This window comes from Thunnus thynnus, chromosome 6 (genome assembly GCF_963924715.1).
Source record: "Thunnus thynnus chromosome 6, fThuThy2.1, whole genome shotgun sequence".
In the NCBI taxonomy this organism is placed as follows: domain Eukaryota; kingdom Metazoa; phylum Chordata; class Actinopteri; order Scombriformes; family Scombridae; genus Thunnus; species Thunnus thynnus.
The window spans coordinates 23,915,902-23,934,579 of NC_089522.1; the positions used below are offsets into that span (position 1 = coordinate 23,915,902).

Below are 18,678 nucleotides of genomic sequence, written 5' to 3' on the forward strand. Positions count from 1 at the left end.
GGTTAACGCGTGCAGCTTATTGGGCGCTTTATGTCTTGTTTCGCCTGAGACCAATACAGTGTCAAAGTCATTTTGTCAAGGAGGGAAGTTCACAGCTCACAACACTCGCCCTACAGCTTCTGCTACAGTTCTTCTTCATGAAGACAGAAAAACACAAATGCACATTCAAAATCATGTTTGTCCTTTTCAAACCCATTTGCTTCTACAGCATGCCTTTTACTTATATGCCTATTATCTTATTAATAGTCTATATATATAGTGATTTACACCGCTACATTCATACTCCGTTGCATGGCTATCCAGTAAACCAATATTAGGATTACAATCTTTACTCTATTCTAAATTAAAGCCATAAATGTCTATGCCATGCATCCAATCTTGCAGAGTCACTGAACTGGATCTTTGTGGACAGACAGTGCTGAAGTGCTGGCACAAGATGTTACCAAATGAAAACATGTAGAAAGGAACCAGCAGCAGTACAGTCAGGATGGTAAATGGCCCAGGGGAAATGTGCAACCTCTCTCTCTAATTACACTTCAGTGCGTGCAGTGGTGAACGAGGGAGAACAGCGCATTGGGATCGCTTTAATGGGCAAAGTACTGATGAGAATCCTATGAACACCAAAATGCTCCCGGCTCTGAATATTTCAGCAGGCTTCACATTCTGAGAGCAACATCCACCATGTTTGACAATGTGAAAGGAAGATGCTTTCACATTTTGGAAGATGTGTTTGCATGCCATCAACAAAGTTCCCACAGTTCTCTGACAAGCAAGTGGCTAAATGAGATAAGCAGCAGGTGTTTTGAATAGCTTTTACCTACAATAAATACAGAGGAGCAGAAAGCTGTCAGCTGCTCTAACTTTTACTATAATGTAAAACCCCTCACTTGCTTGACTATCTGTCTTCCCTATAGTCTAACCACACATAGGCCTACTCAAAACATATCCTGAAGTACCACATTATTACCCATTTAGTCTTCTAGTTATGTCTGTATCATCTGATCAATGCTCAAATGTGCCATCAGGTACAAAAGCCCAAACTACTAATCATCACCTCATACATTAGTTGTGTTTTTCTAAAAAAGTCTAAAACATAACTGCTAACATCTGCAGGTCCGCTGTAGACTGAAAGAATAAATAGATATTTGCTAGAAGGTATGAAGTCTTATTGCATTAAGGAGTACACTTTTCCTGAGCATAGTTGATTCTTTCTTCTAACCATTTTAACAACCTCTGCCTCTTCCTTTAATGTGATTGACCAACACTTGGCAGTTAAATCCCTTCTGAAGAGAAAAATGTCCCAGCACTATAGTCTCTTGGGTGTATAAATGATGTGTGAGTGCACGGTTTGTTGGCTATATACAGCCGCATTGTCAGAATCACTCTGTTATATCTTACAGTAGTATCTTTAGCTTCCAGCTTATTGCACCGTCAACGGTACTGATAATCTTTGAAAAAACTAAAAGCGTGCTAAAATAGAGAGAATTATTGTTGTGTAACTCATATTTGTACATGTGATGTTCATCCCTCATGGTTATGGACTTGGCCTTTTCAGCAACACAGGAACAAAAGAGAGGGAGGAGGGTGTTTTTTTTGACTGTAATGGATGTGCATTTATTGGCCTGTTTTGGTCATGTTAATGTCAATTGAATGCTGGTGACAGTTAGATGAATGATGTCTTTGGGCATTGCCATTAAAAGAATAAGCTTATGGAAATGTCCTTATTGGAGGTAAAAAATCAAATTTATAAAAATCCTAAATGCAAAATCTGATTTTAGATATTTACAAAAAAGTGTTTTTATGCTGATTAGCCCCGTTGTCCTTAAAAATGAGCCTTATTGCTCTTGCTTTCCCCAGGCAGTAAATAACACTTGCAACAGTAAAGAACAACACTTGCTTTATCCACAGGAAGCACCGATGACATAACTTTGTGACTGAAACAAGCTATTAGTAGATTCTCAGCAGACAGTGGAGATAACGGATGGTGCTGGCTCTTCTAACGTGTTAATACTGTAGACATGGACCTTGTACTTGTGGTAGCTTGGAGGAAGAGAGATATATTTTCTGTTTTATGAATTCGAAATTAGTCTTCTCAGTGAAACCTCTGTGTTTTTGTAACAAAAGAAGCAAAGAAGCAGGGATTAAAAAAGAAGGCTGATAGAATACAGGAATTAAAAAATGTACAGTTTATGTATGCAATTATTAATTGTAGTTGACTGTAGTGTAAATGTACTGGACGTGTGTCTGAGAGAGAGTGGATGACGGAGAGAAGCATTGAGAAAAGAAGTTGATTATTGAAGGAGACTGCAAAAGCCAATACCCAGCAGCTGTATATTCACCCGTAGAACAAGGAGCGAGACCCGGATCAATACCTCTCTCTTTCTTCACCGTCTCTCCCCTGCCTCTGCTCATCACCGGAGGCTGGAAGGGAAGTGCACAGCTACAGCGGACATTTATTACAGGCCTACTTGGTGGCTCTGCGGGACACAGCCCAGCGACTCTTGGTTCTGCTTGTTAGCAGGTCCTGTGTAGATCTAACAGGGGCTGTATGTCAGCGTCTGGCTACGTGACATCCCCTCCCAATGGGCCAATGATGGGGCTTTTTTGACAAAGTAGCAGCAATTTCACTGGCCCTATGAGGATGATTGTTTTGTCAAAGCACATTTATGTTCAGAGCTCCATCCCCATTTGTTAAATTGTAAACCTCAGTGTAAAAGTGATCTCAAAGTGTCTTCATCATATTTTTTCATGTTTTATTTTTCATTTTAATTTTTGTTGTTTTACCAAAAGAAACTCTACAAAGCATCATCAAAGAGACTAGAAAAAGTAAGATATTTTTCACATTTTGCTTTTATCTTAGTTTGACTTAATGAACTCAGTGTGAAACATATTCGTGCTCGCAGGAAGCCACTGGTATAAAACTCAGACTCAGCGTTTCTTTTCTTTTAAATTCGGCACTTAATAGATATTTAATTGATTATTTTTGAGTGCTTGTAGTCTTTTATTAATGTAGCAAAACCCACATGCCTATTTTTATTGATATTTTACTGATACTTTGCTGAGTTCTGATGTTAAATTAATGTTTTCAAGGCTAAGTAAAGGGCAATTTCATGGCTGTTAGTCACAATGTTCTTTAAAATGGATGTAAATGGCTGAATTTTGTAATTTGATATAATTGTTTTCAGCTTCTTTTTTTTTTAAATGCACATAATTTTGCTGTATGATTATATCAAAAATATCATTCCTAATCGTAGACCATTGCCTAGCAACAGACAACATGTCATGCTTGATCATTATAATTTAGGCAAGATGCTTTAATCATCTAAAAACATCTCTATCTTGACACCTGAATATAGATGCACAGCTTAGAGGATCCTTTAAATGTTATTTTTCCCACTGGGCTTTTTTTCTGAGCAAGCTCTAGAAACAGTATTAAATAACTACAAGGAAAGTCTCAGACATCTTCCAACAATGAACATTTATTCAGCTTACAAAGCTGCAGCCTCAGTAACATTTGTGCTTGTTTATTGTTTGTCATCTGGCTTTGATTTTCCAACACAATAACATGTGAATGTGATGCTGTATAGAAGCCAACTTAGAAAACCCAGGTGTCAGACTTACATAAAAGCACATGTATACAGTATAATGCAGTACAGTACACTACAGTGTGTGTGTGTGTGTGTGTGTGTGTGCATATGTGTGTGTGTGTGTTTCCTGGTGTGAGTGGATTAAAAAAATCAAATCTACGGTCACGCTAGCAGCTCTGTGTGGCTGTGCTTAGCGGTGCTTATCTTAGTTTAGCATATTAGCATTTTAGCATATGCTAATTAGCATTAGACATAAAATGCAACTGAGGCTGATGAAAGTGTTTTAGTTTATTTGGTCATAACAGCTTAAAATTTCGACATGATGATGGTGCTAGATGAAAAAGCAGGGGAACACTAAAGATATTAGGCTGCAGTTTATCCTGGGGGAAATATGACTGTTGTGACTACCAAATATCATTACAGTCCATTCAATACTTATTGAGACATTTAACTTTGAACGGAAAATGTCCACCTGCTGGTGTTGCCAGAGGTAAAGTCCAGAAATCAGCAGTCTGTAAACTTCATTGTCTGGTGATCATAAATGTCAAAAAAAAACACATTCATTAAATAGCGCCAGTTATTTAATGAATATACAATAAACAGAATGATATATTGTGGCATATATTCTACAAACAAGAATCTGTAGTTAATCATAATTAAAGTTTAAGCTTAATCAGTCTTATTTTAGTAACAATAAAATAATCATTTGCAGTTTTTCCTGAGTGCAACACACTCTTGCATGTTACATACAGTATGTTGAAGTTTGGGACATCACTGTGCTTTTTAAAGGCTCTTGTGGATCAACCACCCAGTTTGGTCTTTGGCCATTTGATCTTTAGACTGTATAAGCACTGTGGTGTAGTGTAGTGTAGTGTAGTGTAGTGTAGTGTAGTGTAGTGTAGTGTAGGGGGAAGGGGCAGTGCTTCTTTGATCTTCTCTGTCTTATAAAGTAACTATTACAACTGTTATTTCTATTTGTTACAATATGTCACTGGGAGGATTTGGTTGCAGATAGATGGACAAAATATTTAGAAAACTGTAGTAAAAAAACTGAAAGATAAAGATTATACTTCAAAGATTTACTTTTTTTGTTTTAAAATTATATTCACACTAACTGCTTATTGTGTGATTCTGGTAAATGGACTGTGTTATGTCTGTTTTTGGAGATGTCCCCACTCTCATTCATGGCTTTTATATTTTTCAAAGAGATGTTATTTGGTTTATAAAATAAGTAAAGACAGCTAATGTTCTAATAAGCCTTTTGTTTACTTTAGTTTCATACAAAAATGTTTCAAATCATTTTCTTTGTTAATGAACAGGAGCCGAACAGTATTTTCAAAGGCATTCGGGTTCGACTAACGCTAAAACTCTTGAGACTTTTAATCACTGCTTTCTCTTTAAAGACAGAAATTGTTTTAATTTCAGTCTCAGGACTTTTTAACCTTTGTTTTATTGTGTACATTTTACATGCACTATAAGGTGCTTCAGTAAGATAGACGCACTACATAGACACACTGAAGAGACATTACTTATGTATAATGAGCTTCTTACAGAAAGACCTTGACCACTCACATGGTCGATTGTTTGACTCCGTGTGTAGACCACGACTGTACAGTGTAGACTCTCTCAACCACAACGAGTTACTCCTGTCAAATCTAATTTTCCTTAATGTTAAATGGTGATTGTGTTTTTTTCCCCTCATTTCACCTTCACACTGCACCAATCAACCAAATGCCTGTAGGAGTTGTTAACCTCCAAAAGACCGTTGCAGGACGAGAATACACAAATAACTGTAAGATCACTCTCCTCACTGCCTAAATAGACCACAAGTGCAACCGCTATGGCGCTACCTGTTGAGGTCATTTGAGGTTACGCTTTTTGATGATGCATGTGCAGCACACAAACAACGCCAGTCAAAAGTTTGGATGCACTTACTCATTCAAATGAATGGGAAGGTGTGTCCAAACTTTTGACTGGTACTGTACCTGCACATGTAGTTAGTGATAGAGACGTAGCACTCGGTGAATGTACAAGATTCTCCCTATGGTGTGTGTGTGTGTGAATCAGAGACACATATTTGCGAACATCACATGCAGTCCCAGGATTCATTCACCTTGTAATTATGCAGGAGCCTGCTGGCCACCATCACACAGACAGATGCACTGAACCTGTGACAGAATTACATGAACTGTGAACATTATTTCTTTCTCATCTGGCCCCTGTGATGCTCAACACTAGATAGGGTTTCATCAGTGAGGTGGACGGGTGGGTGGGCGGTTAGCACGTTTATGTGTGTGTCAGTGTGTGTCGGTGTGTCAGTGTGTAGGTGTGTGTCAGCCGTGGCGCCTACAGGAAGTGAACACGTGGGACTACAGTCAGCTCGGGTGGATGACTTACAGCAGGCTGTGCTGTTGTAAAACGTCGGTGTATTTGTCAGCACACCGCTGTGAGGTGGGATTTAGTGATTTGGGGGCCCTAGGCAGACGTCATCTTGCTTTACTTTTCACCCTTTCCCCAACTGGGAATGCTGGTATTAGCAGTAGAAATACTCAGAACTTTTTTTCTGAAGTGAAACTATTAACTATTAATCGTAAAACTATTTATACCGCACAGTAAAAGTCCTGCATTCAAATTTTTACTTAAAGTGAAGAGTGAAAGAGAGGAATTATCAGCAAAATGCCCTTAAATTTACTTAACATCTGTTCAAGGTGGAGCTTTTAATTTATATAATGCTGGATAGTTTACTGAATAATAACGCATCCTATTTTAATTGTTACATTTTGTGAGTAAAATCTGAATCTCCAACATAACCAGTAACATTTATGTCAGATAAATGTAGTAGTACAATGTTTTCCTCTGAAGTAGAAGTACACAATAAGTAAGTGCTTTGGGGGCCTTTTTTAACTTATTTTGGGGTACAATGGGTTAGAGTAGTAACATAATTCAATATTTTTTCATATCTAAGCATCATAATAAATCTATAGCTGTTTTGGGCCCTTTTAGTTGGGGGCCCAAGGCAGTTGCTTACCTTGCCTAATGGTAAAATCCGCCCCTGGTGCCTGTCCAGGAACACTGACTCAGATAAGAGGCTGCTCTCGCACAGTAGAGAGTGTACGGGAGGTCAGAGAGACGTAAGAAGTGGCAAACCAACACAGTGGAATGAAAATGTGTGCAGTTAACATTCCACATTCAGCTCCCAGGCAAGATTTCATGCTTTCTGTGGGAGAGGGCTCTTACCATTGACTGATCGGTGAGTCACTCCACTGTGATACAGACAGCATCTGTTAGAGTGAATTTAATGCAGCACGGATTTCTGCTGTGTGAATTATGAGCTTTCATAACCTTGATCCAATATTACTGTCTGTTCATAGTGAGCTTTGAGAATGAGTAGGCCTGTGATGGGAGAACATAAGACTGTGGCCCTAAAATATTTCTAAAATATTCTATTTGCTCTGCGTTATGTGTGTGTTTCTATGCTTGTGGTCAGCTGCTGCTGTGTGGCTGAGCTATGTTACCGTGTTTGCCTTTATGGCAGAGATACTGTACATCATACACAGTAGATGACAATAACAAATGGAGGCTTATGTTAAAATTAATTATTGTGGTAACGTTGGGAACTCTGAGGCATATTGACTATGAGGCCATATTAGATTTAACCTTATCTCAGGGAAGTGATGAGAAAATAAATATACATCAGAGCTGTCCTCCCCTGTCACCTCTCTGGTTATATACAGTATTTTATAAAATCTTACCAAAAAACAAGGAGCTCTTCTCACAAAATGAAATGAAAAATACACACTGTGCTCCGTCACTTATTTAATTTACAGATAGGACAGATGAGTGAAGTTTGAAGTTTTATCAGATTAAATTTAGGATTTTATTTCTGCTTGTATTTAATACAGATGCCATTGAGATACAATGATGAAATATTTGCTTTTGCCTCAGAATTCTTCAGTTTGCAGTGAGCATTAGAGAAGATTTATTGTTCTTCCCCATGGTTAGAAAGGAAAGGAATCACAGTTTATCCCACAGTAAGTGGATTGGAGAGGATGGCGAAGTACCAAAAATGATTTGTGGAAATGAAGGTTCATTTCCTGCTTCGGAACAAATAGCGATTCTCAAATATTAAGCTCATTTACATGTATGAGTCACAGAATCGTTGCATTGTCAGCGAAGTACCTTCAGGCTGTACATCACTGTGATGTCTTAGATTGGGCCTGTGGCTATCTGGTTTCTTGCTATGGTGGAGCAGTTCATGCACTAAACTGAATATGCTGTCCAATTCAGTGAGAATAATATGTGATTTAGTGTGTTTGTCTTTTTATTTTTCACCCTTATGGCTCTATTGTTCTAACATGTTCAGTGGCAGAGTGATGGAGAGAGTGAGTCAAAGAAAAACAGAGTAAGCACATGTATTGTTCAAATGTTTGCCTTTAAGAATCAACTACTTAACTCAAAACATATTAATTGGATATTTAACGTGCAGTGTGATTGTTTAATATTGCATACAGGCTTGGTTTAATTTGGAAATGTAATTTAAGACCCACATACAATGTGTGCGTGTTTTATTCCCCCAAACTCAAACACCGTCCTTTGCACTCAGGTTACTGGAGCTCCACCTGGTGGTTGTATTGTTGTGTTGAACAATTTACAACAAGGGAACTTACTGTAGAGGACAATAGCTCTGTTTCGGCACATTACTGGCTGTGTTATGCTGCCTCTGTGAAATGCAGCACACAGCAGAGAGAGCCTATAATGTCTTTTTTAGCTCAATTACTGTTCTGAAAATCCAAGGACACACAGAGAGAAACACTTCTAAATGGACTCGAATGTGTTCATTAGATTTAAGTGCAGATGTGTAGAACTTCCCCTCTGAGGCTTTATATTGTACACAAATGGCTGTTTTACTGTTATACACTGTTAACTATAATCTCTATAATGGGACAAACACAGGCACATTTTTATTAAATATCCCTGAGAGAACTGACCACTAAACAAGGATAAAAACTGGTTAGCTAAAACGTGACAGGAATATATACGTGTTTTATATTAATACACTTCCCAACAACTATCAGAGTACAATTCATAAACAGCTGCTTGAAAACACCCTTAAAAAAGTCTTGAATTGCATTTTTAATTTACCATTTCTGTGTGTCGTCTTACGTTGCAGGATGAGCCATCCAGGTGTGTAGACCCATACTGATCGGAGACATGTTCTAAAGACAACATCTTAGCCACCATGAAAGGATTAGGAGCCAACCGCAGTCGTCACCTGTCTGACTCATGTGAACCAGCGGGGTGCCCACAGAAACCTCTCTGTCCTTTGACCTCTGACCCTCACAGCTCCTTTCTCTTGAGCCCCACCATAAACCACTATGGCACCCTCGATCCTCATCTCCACCAGTGCCCACCCACCAGCCCCACCACCTTGACCCCTGACTGCCTGCTGCCTTTCAACCAGATGTCCAACAGCAGCACCTTCCCTCGTCTCCACTTCACCTCCCAGACTGAGCAGGTTGACTGCTCCCAGGGATGTATGGCTGGTGGTGGTGGAGTTGGACAGGGCGGCAGGGCAGGTACACTATCCTCCTCCTTGTCTATGGGTATGGGTCTGGGTCTGGGCCTTAGTGGTGCTCCTATGATCACAAGTGGATCAGCCACCATCTCCTCTGCAGCAGCAGCCAAGATGAATCGGTTACCCTCCAACCTTTTGGATCAGCTAGAGAGGCACCTGCCCCTGCAGCGTGATGGCTTCAGCACACTGCAGTTCCACAGAGGACGTATGTCTAAGCAACGCAGTGAGAGTCCAGGACGGATACGCCACCTGATGCACTCTGTGCAGAAGCTCTTTGCCAAATCCCAATCCCTGGAAAACTCTGCAATCAAAGGCAGCATTAACGGACGCTCTGCTGGAGGTATGACTGGCACCACAGGGGCTGGTGAGGATGGTGGTAGACCAAGCCGCAGGAGCAAGAGTAAAGACAGGGCTAAGACTGAGGGGCCAAAGCAGAGACTTAGGCCCAATGCACTAGGCCTCTGGAGCTCAGATGATGCCCTGGACACTGACACTACCAAAGCTGGGACTATTGCTGTAGGTTACCGCAACCCACTGAGCATGATGACTCTTGGAAGAGCGGTGTCAGACAGCCAGGCCGCTCCCAGACACATCCCACAGGGCTACAACACCATTTCTGCACATTCTCTCAAAACCTCGAAAAGCAGCAGTGACCTCAAGTTCCTGGCATGCCCAGCGACACAGGTAGGACCCAAGGAAGAGGAGGGGAGAACAAGGAGCAAGGATGATACATTAGTGAAGAGGGGCTCCTGGTCCACTCTCACCCTCAGCCAGGCCAGGCAAGTGTTGCAGAAGAGCTCTGCTACAGTTAACAGGACCCTGCTAAAATCAAAGTCATGCCACCAAGACCTGGCACACCAGTTCCTGCAGGTAGGAGGGCCAGTGAGTATTCATCTTCATCATCATTTTTTGTGAGTTTGCATGGATATTTTTATAATTTCTCTAAGGTATTGATCAGTTTTGAGCACTAGAAGTCAGTTCCTGATTTGCCTGATAATTAAGTTAGATTAATCCTTATTCTGTTTTCCATATATAATTTATCCTCAATGTTTATACTCAGATATCACAGATATATATTTTTCCCACAAATCATCACGTTCATCCCAGTTATATTTTTTAAGCACCACTGCTGCACATACCCAAAATCATACTGCAAATATTTATGAAAATCATTATCAAAATCAGACACAAACCATGATATACTGTACATGCAGTGTCTGAGGGGTACACCATAAATATCTGCATGGTTAAAGAGTCTCAACACAACATGTATGTGTTTTTATAATCCAGGTCCCGCTGGGGGACTGGGCAGGTACTTTGGGTCGGGGCCGGCCCAGAGGAACTGAGATCCCCTGTCGAAGGATGCGCAGTGGCAGCTATGTGAAAGCTATGGGAGATCTAGAGGACAGTGAGGACTCAGAGGGAAGCCCCAAACCGTCCCCCAAATCTGCTGCCCGTCGCCAGAGCTACTTGAAGGCCACCCAGCACTCCCTGAGTGAGCAGCAGCCACCACCACCTCCACGCAAGTGAGTCCCACAACACAGAGAATCAACTTCACCATAATGAAATTATGGCCTTTATTATCATACTCATTGTTTTGCCATAGTTGAGTTTGTGCTCTTTTACTTTACATTCATTGAAATAGAAATAGGCACTGAAGGGGTATTTGTAGTTTAAATATTTTGGAGGAAACATTTTTTCTCACGTCCCCAAAGGTAGTCAGCAGGTGGCAGCATCTTGTCACAAATAATTCTCTGGATGTGCAGTAGCATTTAGTCAAAACAAGCTCATAAAAGCTATTCGTGGAGCTACAGATAGGGGCTTAAGGAGAGGAGAAAGGAAATGAAATACAGTATCATCTTTATTTGGTACAAAAGCAAAAGGAGGTGAAATTTTGCCATGTGTTTTACCCCTACATCCACACGGACAGGCCTCGTTGCTACGCTCTCATGCGGGAGGATTTTCTGTGGTCTCCACTACAGAGTGCATGCTCTATGCAGCATCTGAGGTCAGTGTCATCCACAGGACAGGCAGTGTGGCCCTCCACCCACCCTCACTTGCCCTACCACCACTACCCACCACCATCACAAACTTTTTTGTCTAACCTTCCCAGTACCTTTCCTCTCTTCCCCGTGTTCCATCTCTTACCTTGCAGGTACCCTGCGTGGTGTTTTAGTACGTTACTCCTACCTGCTTCCTCAAGCCTTGATTTCATAACATGCAAATTTTCCATGGTAATCACTCCACCGCACCCTGCTGCTTAGTGCGCACACATTTCCACTAACATCAGGTGCCAAATGGGCAAGCCAGAACAGAGGAAACTTCTTAGAAATGTTCAAGATCAATCACAAAGTCTATTTATGAAATCATATTAAGGTGTTGTTTCCTCTGTGCTGCTATTTTAATCCCAAGCACATATCACTATCCATGCGTCTCAACAGTATTTAATTTGAAAATACCCAGGGGAACGTTTTGGAGTGTGATTTAAAGTTTCTCCTGGATATCATTAATTAAACACAGCCCTCACTTATTCTGGTCTCTGACTTCTGGGGGCCTGATTATTGCATTCACTTCCGCAGCTCCCTGCCATCCTTGAAAGAGCTGTCCACCAATCGGAGCCTTGATAACTTAGACTGCCTGGTGAGCCCATTGGAAGTCCCGCCACGCCACAGGAACATCGATTACGGCCAATGCTCTGGCACACTGGGCAGAGGCTCGGGCACTCAGGTATGTCCATTATCTTGTCAAATGTGTTGCTGTTACTGTAGCTTGTCACATTATCATCACCTGACTGGCAAAGATTATATCCTCATGTGTGTTTGTTGAAGTAAGGTGTTGAAGGTTAGAGTCACACTCAACCAACATTTACATGACAGATTTTTTTTCTGGGTAAAATGTAAATATTAATGCCTTATGAATTTTCTAATTTTTAGAAGCAGATAATTAAGATCATTCTGGATCAACGCCAGTGACCCAAAAAAATGAATAAATATGACTCACCAATTTTGGAGCTATTGAGAGAGAATATGTAAAAGTATGTGGTATCTGCTGAGGCTGCTGAGATGGTATATTAATAAGCCAGCTGGGAATAAGTTAGTGGAATGGAAAAGTTGCTTGAGTGTGTTTGCAGAATGTCAAAGTGGGACATACGCCTCAGTATACACCTGAGGGTTTGTTGTATATCTTCATCAGCAGGATTGGACTGCGATGCAGAATCACATACCATCAACAGTTGCCAGATAAAGGCAAAATAGCTTTCATAGAGAAGCCATGTTATCACTATACACTACAACATTTGTGGATGCTAAACTGAAATATTTTGAGTGAGTTGTTTTTGAGAGTTTACCACTTTGCTTTCATATTTGTCACAAAAATGTAAAACTTGATAATAACCATGACTGGTTGTTTCTACTACTTCTTTTTATCATGTATCAGAACAGATTCTCATCAAACATCGACAACACAAATCTATGCTCTATGAATCTATTCTGTCAAATTTAACACCGATAAAAAGTTATTAAACTATGTGCCAATGAGCTGAACCATTTCCAACATATTATAACTTGTACCTGAAACTCCAGAGTGCCTGCGTCTCCATTCACAGGTGTAGCGCTAGTGAATGCATGTTTCTCAGTCTGACCTCTGCCCTCAGCGTGTGAGTCTGCACACGTTCTTTCAGGTATGCGGGCAGGGTTTCGGGCACTCAGTACCGTACTGTGAGGGGGAATCGCAGGCGGTGGAGGCTCTGGATCTTCCTGCGCCTACGTGCTTCCGGTCACGCAGCCACAGCTACCTGCGGGCCATCCAGGCAGGCTGCTCCCAGGATGAAGATACAGCCTCTGTTGACTCAGACTCACCACCGCCCACCACCACAGGCTACAGCTATAGCTCCACCACCAGTGAGTATCGCTTAGGACAATGTGGGACTAAAGATAGTCTAGACAGCTAGATAGCTGAAAGGGAGGAAATAAATGCCAGTAAACATAGTCAACTCACCGATTTACTCTTATCCCTTAAAAGGAGATAGCATAGTTCATGCACATCATTGAAATCTATCCAATATACAAACCACAATTTAAAACATATTTACTTATAAAGCACACACACATTGTAACTTTGATCTTAGTTCTGAAAACATAAAGAACACATACACTAATCTAGGTGGTATTGTAAAATATATTTCCACCTTCAATATATAATATCTATTATAATTTCTTCCACAAGAATCAAATTAAATGTCTGGATTTCTTTACTTTGTTGTAAACCATCTCTGTGCTGAAAGAAAACTCTGAATACATGAGATGTAGAAAATAGGAAATATTTTTGCACAATGTCTGAAGAGGGACTTTTGGTTATAAGTGTCTCTGCTTTATCAGTGAAAGACCACAACAAAATGTTGGTAGCAACTGGAACACAGAGCTGGACAACAGCAGCACTCTATTGAAATGATGAATAAATGAATACAGAGTGGAAACAGTCCAAATTTAACTTTGAGGCAGAATGTTTAACATTTAATGACAGACACAATGGACCCTTAAGTTCTTAAAAGTTTGCATTTCCACCCATCTCCCCTTTTCAAGTGATAACTGTTTTGTTTTCAAGGCTCAGTCTGTAATAATGTCTTCATCAAGCATCACTATGTTGTAGATTACATACAATGTTGTTGTTGTGTTTGTTAAAAACAATGATGAAAATGAGTCATGTTTTTACTGGTTTGGGTTTGAAAGAAAGAGAGATTACCTGATGACCTACCGCAATGTACCGCAAAGCTACCTCAAGTTATCTTGAGAGATATCTTTAAAGTACCAATAATTTGGACTTCTCTTAGAAATATCCACTATGGATGTAATGACTGTACGTAAGTAAGTAAATTAAAGCATTTTGTATGCAACAAAATACGTAAAATATTCTACATCAGCTCTTTTTTCCCAGCTGGCCAGCAGAAAGAAATATGAATACATGTATATATATTTTGTGAGTTAAAAGTAATGTGAGATTAAGTTTTTCCTCTGCTGTGCCAACAGTCAGTATATGTCTGATGTTAAACAGTTTGATGCATATAACAATTATCATAAATTCAGCCATTGCAAACACATTAAAAATGATGAAAATTATTATGCAATACATGATATGGACACAGGTATTCTTTCTGGCCTACCTTTATGATAAATTGCAGTTCAAAACACAGTCTTGCTAGTTTTATGTATTGCTTCATATGTCTAAATGCATTAAAATTTTATGTATGAAAAGCTTACATTTATATTGGACTTTTACCTTGCCCAATGCACATTTGCTGTCACCATATAATGTTGTTACTGTTATTTTAAAGGTTGGGTTTCACAATTTGTCAAGTCTGTCCTAATACAAAAGTCAGGTGACTAAATGAACTTTGACACTTGTTTTTCTTGCTGCAATCATTCCTCCTGTTCATACTGACCATTATCGGATCCCTTCATTATGCGGTTTCAATGGAAGTGATGGAGGCCAAAATCTACAGTCCCCCTTCTGTGCAAAAATGTATTTAAAAGTTTACTTGAAGCTAATATGAAGCTTCAGCTGTCCAAATTAGTCAAACCAATTCAATATTTTTTCAAGGTTACAGTCTTTTTAGTGCCATATTCGCTGTTTTTGTTATAATCCTTCCACTGCAGCTGAACAGGAAAACACTGACTGTCAAGACACAAAGAGGGAAATTTTTACTAAAAAGACTGTAACTGTGGCAGATATCCACTTCATTTGACTAACTCATACTGTTGAAGCCTCATATAAGCTTTAGATAAACTTTTCAATCCCTGCTGGAAAAACCAGCATAGACCAGCATAGCTGGACGCTAGCATGACCAGCGAGGAAATCATACTGGTCTATGCTGGTTTTTCCAGCAGGGATGCATTTTTTGCTCAAAACGAAGACTGTGGATTTTGTCTCTCAAGACCTAGTCTGTTGTAAGCACACTTGGAGGGGATTTTCTGATGATCAGTATGAACAGGAAGGATGATTACAGCAAGCAAAACCTGTTTCAATGTTCATCTGGGCACCTGACTGTTGTTTTAAGACAGACTTGAAAAATTGTGAAAATATCCTTTAAGCTAAACCCTACTCTATGTGTAGGTTCTTTCTAGATTTTTTTTTAAATTAAAATCATTCACAACTTAAACTATCATGTAAGAAGATAGTGGATACTTATGTCGCTTATCACCTATAATTGGCACTTGAAAATACATTTTGTTTGTTGGTAAGATGTCTTGATTGCCACTAGAGACTTTTCCAATAAGATGTTTCATGCTGTAGATCCGACCCCCACCCCCCAAAAAAAATCAACTAATTTAAACATCTAGATCTCCATTGTTAATGTGACGGATGGTCACTATTGATTGAATATGTGTGTTTAAATGTCAAGACTTGAGCCAGTTCCCGCGGCGTCAGAGACCAAATGAAACGCACCTATTGTGAAGACAACGTTATGATGCTGAGGCTTTAACCAATCATGTTACTGTTCGGTGACATTGATGAGGGCAGCTGTCCAATCGTGTGTCGGAGAGCTGTTACAGACAAAACGTGGACTCCAATCCTCGTCGTCAAGGGCGTGTACTACAAATCTTTTCTTCCCAGCGTCGTTGTGTGTCTTAACGCCAGGACACCATATCCCGTCTGCATCTCGTCTGCTATCCATGAATGAACAAGAAAATAAGGATTTTCGAGTCACCCGCGATACAGTAAGAGTTTTTTTGTGTCGCCTTTTCCAGACTGAGCGGTTCCGCTCCGGCTGTCAAGTGTTGTCGGTGTGTTAGCAGCAACGGCACACGCTAACGTGAGCTAAACGGTACGGTAGGTTAGCTAGCTAACGTGGATGAAGAAAGGGGATGAAACCCCTAAGATACGAGGCTGGCCGCTGTTGTAAGACTGTTGGAGACGAGCCAAAAGGCTACTGGCAGCAGAGTCTCTTTGTTAGCTCGCTGATACTCCACTACAGAACGCCTCCGGCTAACATTACTCAACGTTAAATGCCCGGTGTGATCGCTCCCCGTAATGAGCGCTCAACGGCTAGTAGCACAAGCTAACAGTAGCTCAGGCGTCAACTGCCGAGTAGGTGGACAGACCGTTCACGTCTGCTACAGCAGATAACTAATAATGGCTAACCTAACTAATATGTCATATAATCGATCTTATTCTGCCGAATAGTTTGATTTAGAGATGTTTTAACTATACTGAACATCATCCAATAACACAGAAAAGAATCCCAGAATATCGTTTTGCTTCAACTTGTGCTGTTATAGTATTTCAGTTATCTCACCGGTGATTTTATGGATTAACATTATCTGTAAAATGAGGTAAACTAACGTCAAACTACTCTTCTTACTTGTCCCAGGCTCAACATGTGACAGTGATGTGAGCTCAGAGGCACGGAGGAAGCCATGAATCACGTTTAGTTAAACTTATCATCAGACAAAGTCAAAACTGAGAGTTATTTCCACTGCAGATTGTGATTTTTTTTTTTCCTGGCCAGGTCAAAGTACCTTTTTTATCGTTTAACACGGTGTGATCTGTGTTGTAAGATGATAGTACACTGACATCAGCTGTGTTGTAATATTTCTGCTTTTCTCTTCAATTGTAATGTGGGATGAGTGGATCAAATTAGTGTCTGGAAAACCTACCTTCTCCAATGATTGTACCTTAGTTGTAGTGGCTATTTTTGGCCCGCAGTTTCATATGCCATTTTTATTCACTAGCCAGCTACCATGTTTTTAGACCTGAGGACATGATCAATAATTTATCTGCTTCCTGCCCTGTGTACACTGAAGGCTTGTGCTTTGCAGTTCAGCAGTTAGGACACTTCACTGGGCTTTTAAAGGGACACCTGACAAGAGAAAGATGTGCACACAGAAGGAGAGTAACATCAAAGAGTAGTCACAGTTGTCAATAGCTTTACCTTTTGTATGCTCACTGACATTATTGTTTATCATGGTCGGGAGAATTCAGCCTTTCTTGTGAAGTACTTTTATGGTAGCATAATGTGTAGGAAACTATCTGGTAGTATTTCAAAGTCTGATCAAAGTCATCAAATCTGCTGGCTATCAAGCTTCATTGTAGCAGCAAGGCGTGTTAATTGTATCTACCACCATATTACACAGGACATGGTGTGTCTGGGTATTACCATGGATAGACTGTGAGTCATCTTACACAGTATTACACACTCTTTCTCTCACTCTCATTGATGAGGTAATCTCTTGACTGAATGGGCGAAGCAACTGTACTTTTACAAGTAAGGTCATCAACAAGGATATGTGTGGAGTTAATGGTTAACATAGCTAGACTGTAGAGTTGAGCTTTACCTATTGCCTATTTTTTTGAGGTTTACCAATTAGAGATCTACTCAAACATAGAGACATTTATTCCTACCCAGAAGAGTTTGGTAGGTATTGAAAAAAATAGACTTACAACAACACTTATAAACACTTTTAACAACATAAATCAATCAACATCATTATCAGTATTTATTACATAGTAGATAGTAGGCCTGTGACTAACATTTTTTTCATTATCAGTTAATCTGCTGGTTATTTTCTTGATTGATGGTTTTGCTCTATAAACATCAGTAAACAGAGAAAAATGTCTATCCCTGTTTCCAAGGTGACATCTTCAGATGTCTTGTTTTGTTTGACCAACAGTCCAAAAACCCAAGGATATTCAATTTACTATAATGTATGAATTTTTGCTGGAAAAATTACTGAAATTATTAATTGCTAGTTGCCAATTACTTTTGTCAATCACTTAATTGTTGCAGCTGTTGTTGATAGACACTTTTCACGTGTGTCAGTAAAGCACATTGCATTTTAATGCAATGTATGAAAATGTGTTTTGTCATCACACCTAACATTATCATGTAGTGTTTAGCTCTGGTTTTACAGGGAGACATGTCCCTCATCTATAGCTGGGTGCTGTTAACCTTAGTCATGATGTAATTGGGGGGGAAAGACATATTCTAAACACATGCCTGTTCTTTATTTAAGAGTATAGTATCAATAAAGGTCAAAGTGGCTCATTTGCACTGCTCCAAATATCCCAGTTTCACATCCTGAAAGGATTGACCTCAGAGGTACTTGCCACGTGTCTTTACATCAGCTGATTAGGCTAAAACCCAGACTGTTGCCCTGGTCCCAAGAGGTCAGACCTAGAACCACAGGAGGTCTTAAGGATATCAGTAAATACAGCAGAAAAGAATGCACAAACCAAGTCTCCAGCAGTGTAAAGAGTGGACTAAATTATTTGGATTTTGTCTCCATTAAAATGCTCAAGGCAAGTTGTATTCTTTTTGTGGATAATTTTATATTGCATTTAGTTTAGCAGAACTAGTCGCAGTAGTCAGTAATGGAGAACAAGTTGCTTGACTGTTTTCCTAACATATTTTTTGTTTGGTCACTCTTGGTCTGTGTTTTGTGCAAGTGGTTTACTTTTTCATTATGTCAGTGTTGTCTACTAAATGGTAGACTGCCCATCTTTCTGTCTCAACAGTTAGCC

General features: G+C 39.9%; 1 protein-coding gene across 2 annotated transcripts in view; it reads left to right on the forward strand.

The window, feature by feature from the left end:
* The window catches only part of dlgap4a (discs, large (Drosophila) homolog-associated protein 4a), a 90,004-nt gene that overhangs the window by 56,834 nt on the left and 14,492 nt on the right, over nt 1-18,678 (forward strand). Inside the window, exons 2-6 of one of the 2 annotated variants that reach the window (XM_067592781.1) lie at nt 8,758-10,044; nt 10,453-10,688; nt 11,093-11,170; nt 11,742-11,889; nt 12,815-13,061. In XM_067592781.1, the coding sequence (XP_067448882.1) occupies nt 8,827-10,044; nt 10,453-10,688; nt 11,093-11,170; nt 11,742-11,889; nt 12,815-13,061 (1,927 nt within the window). In that variant the 5' untranslated portion in view covers nt 8,758-8,826. The remainder of the gene's footprint in view (nt 1-8,757; nt 10,045-10,452; nt 10,689-11,092; nt 11,171-11,741; nt 11,890-12,814; nt 13,062-18,678) is intronic. The other variant, XM_067592782.1, reaches the window with a different exon arrangement.